This window comes from Pipra filicauda, unplaced genomic scaffold, assembly GCF_003945595.2.
Source record: "Pipra filicauda isolate LSUMZ 115617 unplaced genomic scaffold, ASM394559v2 scaffold7_size6619720_pilon, whole genome shotgun sequence".
Taxonomy (NCBI): Eukaryota; Metazoa; Chordata; class Aves; order Passeriformes; family Pipridae; genus Pipra; species Pipra filicauda.
This window is the reverse complement of record NW_024104976.1, coordinates 222,626-234,994: the sequence shown is the minus strand read 5'-3', so window position 1 is coordinate 234,994 and position 12,369 is coordinate 222,626. Positions and strand designations below refer to the sequence as shown.

The 12,369-nt window shown below is 40.0% G+C and overlaps 1 protein-coding gene across 4 annotated transcripts in view; it reads left to right on the top strand.

Annotated features, from left to right (window-relative positions):
- The window catches only part of ADAMTSL3 (ADAMTS like 3), a 174,606-nt gene that overhangs the window by 139,606 nt on the left and 22,631 nt on the right, over positions 1–12,369 (top strand). For all 4 annotated transcript variants that reach the window (XM_039390045.1, XM_039390046.1, XM_039390044.1 and 1 more), the window contains 6 exons: positions 991–1,183; positions 1,844–2,023; positions 2,811–2,964; positions 7,237–8,317; positions 10,380–10,507; positions 10,888–11,016. In XM_039390045.1, the coding sequence (XP_039245979.1) occupies positions 991–1,183; positions 1,844–2,023; positions 2,811–2,964; positions 7,237–8,317; positions 10,380–10,507; positions 10,888–11,016 (1,865 nt within the window). The remainder of the gene's footprint in view (positions 1–990; positions 1,184–1,843; positions 2,024–2,810; positions 2,965–7,236; positions 8,318–10,379; positions 10,508–10,887; positions 11,017–12,369) is intronic.

Here is a 12,369-nt window from a genome sequence, read left to right as displayed (position 1 = left end):
ACATTGGCTTTCTCAGAAAAGGTTCAGATTGCAGAACTGTGGTCATGCTTTGGGATGAAATTTCACTACTTCTGTTTTAAACAAGGTTTTGGGATTGGGGTGTTTTTTTGGTCTTGTTCACTCCTTTTCCACTCTTCACGTCCCACTAATAAAATAGGGGACGTTTTCTGAAATAAATCTCTTCCGTGTTGAATATTTGCCATAGTTGGAGAAAGAGCCTTAACTCTTCTAGTAGTAGAAAGCAAATTTTGAGTATATTTCATGAAGAAACAGAATATTTACTTTCTATCCTTACCAAATGATGAAAAAAATAATTCAGGATTAAAATGTACCTTCATTTAATGCTTCTTTAGTAGCCCCACAAAGTTCTTATGGCTTCTTATGTTTATTTGGTGATTCTGGGGAAAGAAGAAACCCATTCCAAATTCAAGAAAACCTCTAGATCATTTGGTCACTTGAAGGGGCCATATGTGAAATTTTGACGTGCGCTGCCTAATTTACCCACTTTTGATCTCTGACATCCCTGATCCTTTGCATATTGTTCTATGTGTTTGCAGAAACCTGCTCTTGCTAAATGTAGGCAAGAAGTTAACAGGAACAGGATGTTTTATAGAAAACATATACACATTTAAAGGAAGTTTTGCAAATGTAAGAAAGATCTATTTACATATTTACATTTATAAATGTAAACGTCAGCAGGTTGCCAACAGGCTGCTTTTTTAGAGGAGCACTCTGAAAGGAAATGTCAGAATTTGTCTGAAAATTACTCTTTATTAGTTAATAACTTCTGCATTTGCTTGTTACCTGCAAGTTTTTAAATCCAATTTATAATCCTGTGTTTCAGCCAAACGAAAGGGGTGTTTTAGCCATAGATCAATAACTGTGCCTGCAGTTGTGTTTTTTGCTAGGCCCTGTTTGGGCAGGAATGCTCCTTCCCCAGTCTGAGGTGTGTTGCTAAAAGGTGATCCTTTGGCTGTGTTGTTGGAACAGGTGGCAAAGCGGCCCCTGGAGACGCTGCTCGGCGACCTGTGGCGTTGGGATACAGACACGAGACGTGTCCTGCCAGCAGCCCGGAGGATCTGCTGTTGCTGCTGAAGAGTGCAAAGACCAAAAGCCTCATTCGTTACAAGCTTGTAACCAGATCGATTGTCCGCCTGTTTGGCACGTTGAGGAATGGCAGCAGGTATGACTGGGTTACGGAAGAAGGTTAAATGTGCTTCTCTGGACAGGGACTTGAAAAGCTCTAGTACAGAAGGTAGTTCCCCACCTTCTGTATGTAAGTGTTTCAACTTATGTCCTTAGAACAAACTAACCCAGGGTCAAAAGTACTGCTTTTGACTGTTGTGCCAATGAGCAGTCACAGGATGTCCCTTTTAAGATTTCAGAAGGATATCAGTTACTCCAGACATCATCTCTCTCTCTATGCTCTACAAACACAATAACCTACTTTTTTCTTCTTTTTCCTTGTAACTTTTTTTTTTTTTTTTTTTTTTTTTTTTTTTCTTTTTGTGTCTCAAGAGCAGTTTCCTAAGCTCCCACCAGATGTATTAACTGGTGAGGGACATAGGCATATCTGTGTGTAAGATGCATGTTTTTTTCAAGATTTGTACTACTTGCTTGCATCTAGGTGGTAGGTTTGATTTTTGAACTCAAGTTCTCATCGTCTCTAATGTATTAAATATTTTAACAGAAGAATTTTTTGTGCTGCTTGATTTTTTAATTGAAAGTAGATGTTATTTTTCGAGGGGGGAGGGTGAAACTTGCAGTGTTTGAATGCCACGGCAGTGTGATGGTGAGCACAGATGTCCATGCAGGAGTACGTGCTATGTTTTGTTCTTCTCAGTGTTCACATACTTGTGGAGGAGGGATTCAGACCCGCAACGTGTACTGTAAGCAGCTGTTGACAGATGGAAGTTTCCTGAAACACTCTGATGACACCTGCCAGGAACCTAAATTGCCGACTAGTAAACCATGTGCAAAAATTGATTGTCCTCCTCAGCTGGTCTTTGGAGAATGGTCCAAGGTGAGTAAACCTCAGCAATGGTGAACCAAAACCCTCAACAGCAACATGAGCCCCAAAGATTTCTGCTTGGGTGAATAAGCTGTTTGGAGCAATAAATTGACAGGGCAGCTGAAGGTTTCACAAGACATGTGCCTGCACTAAACTGTTCATGCAGTTGCTGTTCATCCATGCCTACAAATCAGACTGATCGCAGCCGCTGCCCTGAGTGGTGTTTCAGTTGCTGAAGGACAGACTGTAAAGCACAGCATTCATTCTACCAGAAGTGTTTACCTATCAATTATTTCATGGGGCAACTTCCAAAAAGCAAATCTTTGCATTATTCTGGAATGTGTCCTCCTCCTTTCACGTTTAATGCAAGCTTGCTACCACTTCCCATTCAAGAAGATTTAGAAAAGTGAATTTAGAAGCTGCAATTACAGGTCAAGGCAGTATGAGATCAGAGAGAGGGCTGAGAGACTTGACAAAGCCTGTTTTAGAACCTGCTGAATTGTTTCTCTCATACTAGATCTCATTGCTCTGTTCTGCCCGTGGTTGGACATATAGAAATACTGGTCTGTTATTTTAATTCCTGAGTTGCTTGCTGGAAAAACTCTTTTTATTCATATTGTCTGGAAAAGTGGAAGTAGTCTAATAACTATATAACACAAGGATTCATATGAAGCAGAGCATGCACACTCCCTCTCAGAACTAAAAATTAAAAAACCCCACAACAAAACAAGCTAGTTTAAAATTAGCATGTGTGGTGTGGGACACCAAGCTTAGCTTGTCTGTATCCTTCCTTTCACAGTGCTCAGTAAGCTGTGGTGTTGGAATCCAGAGAAGGAAACTTGCCTGCCAAAACCTAACAGCAAAGGGCCAATATGTCACATTAAATGGATCAATGTGTAGTGGTCTGTCTCCTTCACTGCTTGTAAGGTCTTGTCAGATGAATGCCTGCAACAGTAAGTATGTTACTTTATCTAGTTTCTTGCTGATTTGGAATGATCTGTTTAAAAAAGAGAAATCTGTATACATGTAAATTCACTCATGTGCCTACACTTACACAACATTACTAATCTGGCACAAACTGTTGTAATTACTAGGCCAGTAATAGCATGGTTTTTTTTCTACCAGTTAGAAACATAGGTTATTGTCTCGAGAAGCAGTTTTTGAATACATTTTAAGGTACATAGCTCTCACCTTCATATTTACCCATATTTGATCTGATTTTTCCTTTATCATTTACTCTATTCCAACTAAAAAAAAATACATAAATTTACTATAAATTACAAAAGGCATTAGAAAAGATAAGAATCCAGTTCTGCCTTGTCTTTTCACTGTACATTTGTATTACACTGGACATTTCGCTTAGCATGGTGGAATTCAAAACCTGAAACTCTGTGCCAGTGATTTTCAGTATAATTTCTATCTTTCCTTGTAGAAATTGGAATCCCAGTCTCATGAGCTTTGCAGGAAGTAAGGACAGTACAGGAACTTCTCAAATAATCCAATATTTTGTTGCTGTCTATATAAGAACCTTTTCAGAAAGATTGTCAATAGAAATTGTACAATTTGGGCACAGTTGGGTTACAATACTGATGGTAGTTGCACTAATTACATGTGTGTAACACCAGTGGAAATACCTCACTGATACAGAGTATGTTCAGTTACACACACTAATTTGGAACAGACAGTTCTAAATGCAGGTTCCTTGTGTCTGAACCTGTGCTCCTCTTCCTTTTTAAAGGAGAGCAGTGGTTTGCAGGTTTGGGGAGCAGGGTGCTGAGAAGAAAGGAAGAAAGCAGAGCTTTTACTTTTGAGTTGGGGGAAAACCAAAAGCCTTCATCAATGGCCTGATTTTGATCACAGATCAGATAGATATGTTTTGACCCAACTCATAGTGCTGTCAAGAAATAGCTACTTTATGCATTTTGAAGCTTTGCTTTAAACATTATTCACAAAACAAAATAAGAAATAGAATAATTACTGATTCATACATAATATGAAACTTCTTTTCCTGGCCTGCATTTCAGATTAACATGCCAAAATCCTGAGGTTCAAAACTCCACTTTAAATAAAGCCCTGTGGACTTTCAGGAATGTCCTTGGCATAAGGTTTAATAAAATATTTTGAGCTGCATATCTATCTGAATTTAATTAATTGTGGATAGTTGAATGGCAGTGTAGCTGATTTGCAAATTGCTTAGCTCAGACTGATATAAAAGTCACAATGTCAGCTTCCAGCACAGTGCCAAGAGAGCAGGACAGTGGACTGCAGAGGGAAGCCATCAAACTGGATGGGTGCAGATCGAAGTCACGAAGAGAATCACTGTCATCTCCTTCCATGTCCACAACCCTTTGGAGTGAGGGAGCCCTCGCAGCTCAGATTTGCCTGGCAATTCTCCTGTCAGGAGGGCAGGGGAAGGTGTGAGGCATGTCTGTACCCATTGCTCCAGTTTGGCTCTTGCAGAAGGAGCCAGGGCAGGAGCAGCAGCAGGCTTTGGATTCATAGGAACATACAGGAGGGGCATCTCCTCCTCCTGCAGCTGTGGGTTCAGGTTGCCTTGAGGTTGGAGTGAGTAGAAGGCAGGAACAGAGGATGGCCTTAGGATGGGCAGGCAGTGAGCTCAGTGAGCTCTACGCGGAGTGATGTGGGCTGGGTGAGGAGCAGGGTGGGGTGGGGTATGTGGGGGGGTGTGCTGTTGGGCGTTCTTGCCTTTGTGAGTGGTTTCTGAATGTACCTCCTTGAGATGGTGCTTCTGTGGCTCTAATGAGTGCCTTCTTTTTTACTGTCTCATGACAGTGCTGAGTCATTTTAGACTTAATCTTTTACCCTGAGACTGGTAATTGTAGCTGTTTTCTGACTTAATAGTGCTTATTAAGTAGAAACATTCCTGACTCTGGGCTCTGAGAAATAGGAAATAACAGCAGTCTAGCCCTGAGGTCACCAGGACCTGAAACCCAGCTGAAGCTGTTCAGGACTGTTGGAGGTCACAGATGCAGATGGATTTGTATCAGGTGATAATGAGGTCCAATGGCTCCAGCAAGCAGGATTTACCTTTACTCTCACCCTCTGTTACCTCAGCAGCTGCAAGATTGGATGACACTAAGGATCCAGAGAATGCACACTTATGTAACCTCATACATTCATATGACCTTATGTACTTGTATGGCCTGCCATCCACAACTCTGAACTTTGTTTCACACTGAGCCTTGCTCACCAGTCACCAGTAAAACTAAACACACCCTTTAGCGTTGAACTGCTAATGAGAGTTAGTGGTCTGTCTTTTTTTAAAAAATGAAATGGATGAGACTTGTTAACATATTTATAAGTATGCACTGGGTTTAATTCCATGTTGGAATAACTAGTGTAAACAGACCACAGCCTGAAGTATTTTAATTTGTGTGTTTAAAGTTACACTTACTGTGTCTGCAAGTTGGATTTTGGAAATGGAAGATCTAATACTGGAATGCTTCCCTGAAAATAAATATTTGGGGTCCAATAAATTATTAAAAACAGGACGCTACTTTAATAATTTTTGTATACCGAGTGCCTAAAGCAATTTATTTGTTGTACCACGTGAAATGGTTGAGGGAACCATGTATCTGGATAACAAATCCCAATTTAAAAGCTGTGTAATTTTGAAACCATGATATCCCCACAGGTCTGAACTCATTACCCAAAACATTGAAAATAACCATTTTGTTTTATAAGCATGAGAATGTACTCTAGGGTGTAGTTCCTACAGTGTACACACTTATTGAATGCTTGAAGCATTTAGCTTTTCACCTATTTCTTCACAATGTATTTGAAGCACATATATATGTAAGAGGCATGCAGCTTTTCAAATATCATTTGTGTGTCATCAATGTAGTTGTCTTTATATTTAAGTACCTACCAAATGGAATAGTAGTACTGATTTCAGATGTAGACATGCTGAGAAGTGTTTTGATCTGTGTGTCCATTTCCTGGCTCATCAGCTCATTCTGCAGGCTCTGAGTTTTCTCTCTGTCACATACCAAAAGGCTGGGTCACCAAACACAATTGGGTTGTTTTCTAGCACCAGCATCAGTGTTTCCTGACTCTTCCTATCTGGCCAATGTCACCTTGCATGGAAGAGCTCAGAAGTTCATGCCCTTGCTCCACACCTCCTCCTGCAGTGCTTTGTTCCCTACCTGCCCAGTGCTCTCAGTCAGATTAGTTCTGCTGATCAAAGCAGGGCACAATGCTTGCCAGCAGTGAGTCAGCACAGTGGTATCCAAAACATTGCAGTCTCCAGTGTGCCTACCCAGGCACTGCTGGGAAAGGCTGCTTTTTGGTGGTATTCATCCAGGCAGCTCCCTAGAAACCTTCCAGCATCCAGGTGCCTGGAGGAGGAGGAGCTTTGTAATATCCAGTGTCTCCATACCCAGCCTGCATGAAGCTTTGTGCTGTTATTGCCTGCTTTTGTCAGTCCATTTGATTATTGTATTCAACCTCTCAAATTTTTGCCTTATTTCTCTATTTCCTCGCTTCCCCCCCTCCTTTCTTGGCACAACACTGTGAGCGACTCATCTTTCAACCCAAAGAAATTACCCTCAGCCAGTGATTACAGGGCGGCTTTGCCTTCTGCATGTACTGTGTCTTCATTGACTGTTTCTGTCACCTCCTGCATTGCTATCAGTTTGGCTTGACTCAGACAACCAGCAGGGCCAGCCAGCAATTTAAATCACAGTCAAGGGGAACCTTGCTTTCTGGATAGGTTTTGTTTCATTTAGGTCATTCTGTACTCAACAGTGCTCAAATGTGGGGAAACTGATAATGTGTTCACGTTTTTTTTTATTCAGTTTTTTCATTCCCATCATGCCTAGCCTTTCTGAGGCAGGAATAGGAAGTATATAGGTAATAAAACCATAATAGGATCATATATATGGAATAATATATAATACACGTATATATACATTTACATATGTGTGCACCATCTACATCCTTCATATAGGTATATGTTGCCTGTATCCTTTCATTGTTAAGAGCCTTGGGAAAGAAGCAATAGAATTCTTGGCTGGAGCAGCGGAATGTTATGGTTTCGTATTGTTCATATTTTTGCATTTTTGAGACTCAGATAAAAGCTCCGCATGTTGCAGTCTGACCTGAACAAAGTCAGGAAAAGCTCTGTGAAGTATTCTGTGAAAAGCAGATTTTATAAGCATGACTGCCAATGATTAGATGCTTTTCAACACTTTGTTTTCTTGCAGAGATTAAACCTAAGCTTCCAGGAAAGTTTTCTGCCCATGGACCTCAGATTGTCAGTATTCATCGAGTCTATATTCAAACAAGACAAGAGAAGCGCATTAATTTTACCATAGGGAGCCGAGCCTACTTACTTCCAAAAACATCTGTTGTAATTAAGTGCCCTGTACGAAGGTTCCAGAAATCACTTATCCGTTGGGAGAAAGATGGACAAGTCTTACAAAACTCCAAAAGACTTGGCATCACTAAGTCAGGCTCGCTGAAAATACACTGTCTGGAAGCTACTGATATCGGCGTGTACAGGTGTATTGCAGGCTCTGTGCATGAAACTTTTGTCCTCAAGCTCATTGGTACTGACAACAGACTGATAGAACCACCAGCCCTTAGAAAACATGCCAGTGAGACCAGTAATGCAGATCACAACGAGGCCAACAGCTTTGGGGCCAAATGGCATAAAATGAGCAAAATGTGGCAGATGTGGAGTAAGAAGAACGAGCTCTATCTGGGTGACAGGCAAGTAAACGATCAACCGTTCCTTCGAACCCTCGAAAGCTTTGGGAGTAATTCAGCAGAAGGTTTCAGCTCCCGTGAGTTCAAGAACAAGCGCCTGGAGGCGGCGGTTCTGCAGGGCGCCTACAGCATGGACACCGTGCAGTTCGAGGAGCTGATAAGCAACATGAGTCAGCTCATTGAAACGGGAGAAGTCAGCGATGACTTGGCATCCCAGGTCATTTACCAGTTGATTGCTGAGTTATCTAGGCCTCCACAACCAACTACCGAGAAGTGGAAGGGGGCCCAGGATGAGAAACTTGCCTCAAAACTCGCAAGCAAATCGCCAAACGAATCCGAGCGTTTTGGCACAAAAACAGTTGATAAGTTAATGTTTGACCAGAAGGTTCCAGTTATTATGAGGCAAAAGGAAATTCCTCGAGTTTCCCTCAACAAAACAGTAACTGTAAGAATTGGAAATACAGTTTTTCTGACCAAGAATACTGGGACTGTCAATCTACTGTGTGAAACAGCTGGTACTAGTGAAGTGAAATATACTTGGACGAAAGATGGCGAGACATTAAAAGCCTCTGAGAAGTAAGTAAATAGCTTCTCTTTTACTTTTGACTGACTTATGTCCCTTTTGACTGTGAAAATCCCCCCTGCTGTGCAATATTAGAACATATCTCATAAAAATGAGATAAGCATGACCACTGGGCCTTCCATCTTTTTAGTAAAGTAATTTATTTTTGTTCTTTCAAGTGTCTGTCATGTTGTTTGGCTTTACTAACATCCAAGTGTTTGTCCTTTCCCTGATATTACGTGGGAGGATAGACTTTTTTTACAAGGTGAAGTGTTTTGGATGTCCTTATTTTGTGATCTGCTGTAAGCATTTCATCTGTGTCAGAAAAAGGGCAGATTTATCCTCAAATTAGGAAGCCTATTGGATTCGTTCAGATACCAAATACAGTGGGAACACATTAAAAATATCTGCCATGGTATAGATGAAAATAAGTCTTAGCTCCTAACCATTTTAAGAAAGAAAAATATCCCTGGTATCCTCACCATCCTTCAACACAGTAAATGTTTAGGTATAACTGGAGCTGCATAACTTCAATTGAAAAAGAAAAAATGAGCTTCTATGGATTTTTTTTTCAATAGTTTAAAATGTTTCTGTTGAGGTCAGTGAAATACAGAGCAATAAAGAACCTATATTACCATCACGTTTGAGAGCCATACCTGAAGAACAAATACATCAAGAGTGTGTAATAGTTCAGATATTTGCTCAAGACTGAGTAAATACTTCTACTTCATTGCTGATAAATTAGAGTCTCACCTGATAATATTAACATTAACTTCGTGTGTGAGCCTCTTGGAATTACAGCTAGCTCTTGAGTAATGAAAAAACGATTCTGAAATGATAAAGGCACTTTTGGATATTTCTCAACATACTTAACTGATTAAATGCACTGCCAAGAAAAATATACTTCTGCAGAGCTATCAATTAAAGCAAAGACACCAAACCCAAGCCATTTTAAAAAGTGAAAATGTTTTTGGAACCATGTAGCTCCCACCAGTTATATTTATTTTATGAAATACACATAATTTTCCATTAATTTATTGCAAATGATCCTTTGATTTTTTTGGATATGATGGTGTTTTGTTTATTCACAAGTATGTTTGCTTCCTAATTTTAGCTCAGACTGATATTCTTTCACTTAAGGCATATATTAGCAAAGTAGGTTTATTTCCTACTTTTTTGCCAGTAAGATTTCTTGTACACAAATCCACATATATGTGCGTGGAGTCAAAAGCCAGTGACATTAATAGTGTTGCATCTGAAAAAGAGTGCGAGGAGGTAAATGGCTGTTTATGTTTCAGGTTTGTAAAGAGTGATGTACTTGAGCCATGCACGAGGGGGTTTGTTTTTCTGAGATGCAAGTATTTTTAATTTTATTTTTTGTGGATCTATTTTGTAAGTGTACTCAGTGAGGGAAAATACCAGATCTGCAGGGTTTTTTGGATTCAGTGCGTGTAGGGTAAGTCATGAACTTTAGCACTTAGAAAGGTAACAAGGGAGAAATATTTTTATTTTCAGACTCTTTCCCAGCTTGTGATGCTCTCTCTAATATTTTACCCCTCAGAGGGCAGGCCAGGTATTCAAGACACCTGTGAGGTTTTGGTGGAATATTTTAGCTTTAATGAGGGTATTAAAAAAGCCCCAACAATCCCAACCCCACAGTAATCTGAAGTTGGACCACATACCTTCGAATGTCCCAATCCTGCTGAAAACCAAGCTTGCTGTGGAGAGATCGATTTCTTGCCAAGCCCAATACTTTTAATTGTGGTATTCTGATTTATTCATGCTGTTGTTCCCAAGGGATCCTGGTTTGTAGTAGCAAACCCTCTGTCCTTTCAAGACCTGCAACTGGGACACAGCTTTGTAGAAGAAGGAGATCTGAAGAATCTTCCATGTGTGTATCCCTGAGCATCTCCCGTCTGTCACCAAAGAGGAGGCAGATCTGTTACTGTGTGTCCTGCTCTAGAACAGTAAACTCCTAAAAAGGACTTTTGCTGCTGTATCTGTAAGTCTTGCAAGAACACTCAGCAGGGTTTGACCCAGGGTAGTAACCCCTGTATTTCCTTGACTATTCTGCAGAGTGATCCTGGACACCATTGGAAAAGTGCAGATTCGGAATCCTACCCAAAGGGAACTCGGCACATATGGATGCCTGGTTGTTAATGACTTTGGGTTTGATACAGAAACATCAGTGCTATTGCGTGCAGGTAAGACTGTAGCATCTGCAGAACTGGGCTTTTATATATATATATATATATATATACATGCATATATATATGTGTGTGTGTGTGTATAAATATAAATATATAAGCAACCATCCCCACTGCCATGTGAAATAGTTTATTTTATTGGCAATCCATGAAACTCTGCCTGATTTAATAGGCATCAATAAGATGGTCTTGTTGCTCTAAGTGCTCTAAAACCACAACAGGTGTGAGTTCAGTCTGTCCATATCTATCCCACCTGTATTTTCTGGCTGCAGCTTTGCAAAGTGAATTCTGTTCCAAACATAATGAATTCAAATACAGGATCTATATTTATAAGCCAAATAAAGCTTTTAAAATTTATTATCCCTTTAATTTCAAAGAGATTCCTGTCATCTTGTCCTCTGTGTTAAATGTGACAAATCTGGAAGCCAGAAGTTTCTCAGCAGTTGTTGGAGATACAATCGTGGCAAGAATTGGAGCAAATATTATGATTGAGTGTCCAGTGAAAGGTAAGCAAAGAACTGCACTGACATTCCTTGTAATGTTGGAATCGGAAGTTTACCTTATATCTTGAAATAAATTACCAGTGAAGGCAGAAAATCATTGATCATTAGTCTTTTTTTATTAAGCATGTCACCCACACCAGATCTATTTCTTTTCTGCCTGTCACTTCAATTTACACACATATGTTCAGAGTTTCCTTTAAAACTGCTTTTCTTTTCATGAACTGGTCTAGGCCTCCACCGTGGAGCTTAAAAGCCCACCAGAGTGCAGGACTATCTTGCTGCAATAGCAAGCATGGCCAGCTGACTTGCTCATCAGAGAACTTTCCTTATCCCTGTTTGAGATGCACATATGTCTAGACTGTTGTTAAAACTGAAAATGAAATCTCCAGCCATAGCTTAATAGAACTTAAAACCTGACAGTGAAGTAAACTTACCTTTTAGAGCCATCAGTCTGCAGCTGCAGCAAGAAAACAAAGAACAGTGCTGAGCTGTGAGAGCATACAGATATTTTTCTAGCTCAGCATCTGTGGAGGAGCATTAATGTTAGTCAGAACTTATGTGCATTAAGCAGTTCACTGCTTCATTTCATTTTCCAGTCCTTTATGTTGGAAAGGTAGATATTTTCCTTTGAATCTTATCATTGCTATCTTTTAAGTTTAAAGGGTAAGATTTAACTCGCTGCGGCAATATTCCGTCAAATATTTAATAAGCTGAGCTCAGCCTTTTGTGAAGATGATGTGTGAAAGTGCTGATTATCACAAACATTGCAACTGAGTGCAAAGAGCAGCCTCAGAGCAGCCAGAGTGCTGCTCACATTTGTGCTGCTGGGAGGTGCAGATCAGGAGGGTGTTGATACTGAACCAGGGTAGTGATAGAAATATATGTATGCAAATAGCTCTGCACACAATAGTGGCGCCAGGCTGACATATATTAGGACGTGTGGCTCTGCTATTCACCGTTGTACCAAGGCTAATTCTTTGATGAAGTAATATTTTCCGACTATAGTTTGGCAACTCCATGTATAACTGACCTACATCTCAAATTCAGCAGAGAGTTCATGTCACACTGTTAATATTAATATGGTTAGGATGGGTAAGCAGTTAGCAATTTAAATATAAATTAATATTTTCACATGGGACTGTAGATTTCCAAATGCTTCAGAATTGTGTATATTCGTGAGCCAAACTTTAGTTATGCTGAGACACCAGTGTTGACTTAAAAAATGATTTATCTAATTACTTTATTTCCTGTCATTGCCAAGGAAGTAAGTATTGCTGTTTGTGAATAAAATAGAGCTCGCATGTCTTAAAATGTCACTAAGTCTAGAAGCAGAAAAACTTTTGCAATGATGTAAGA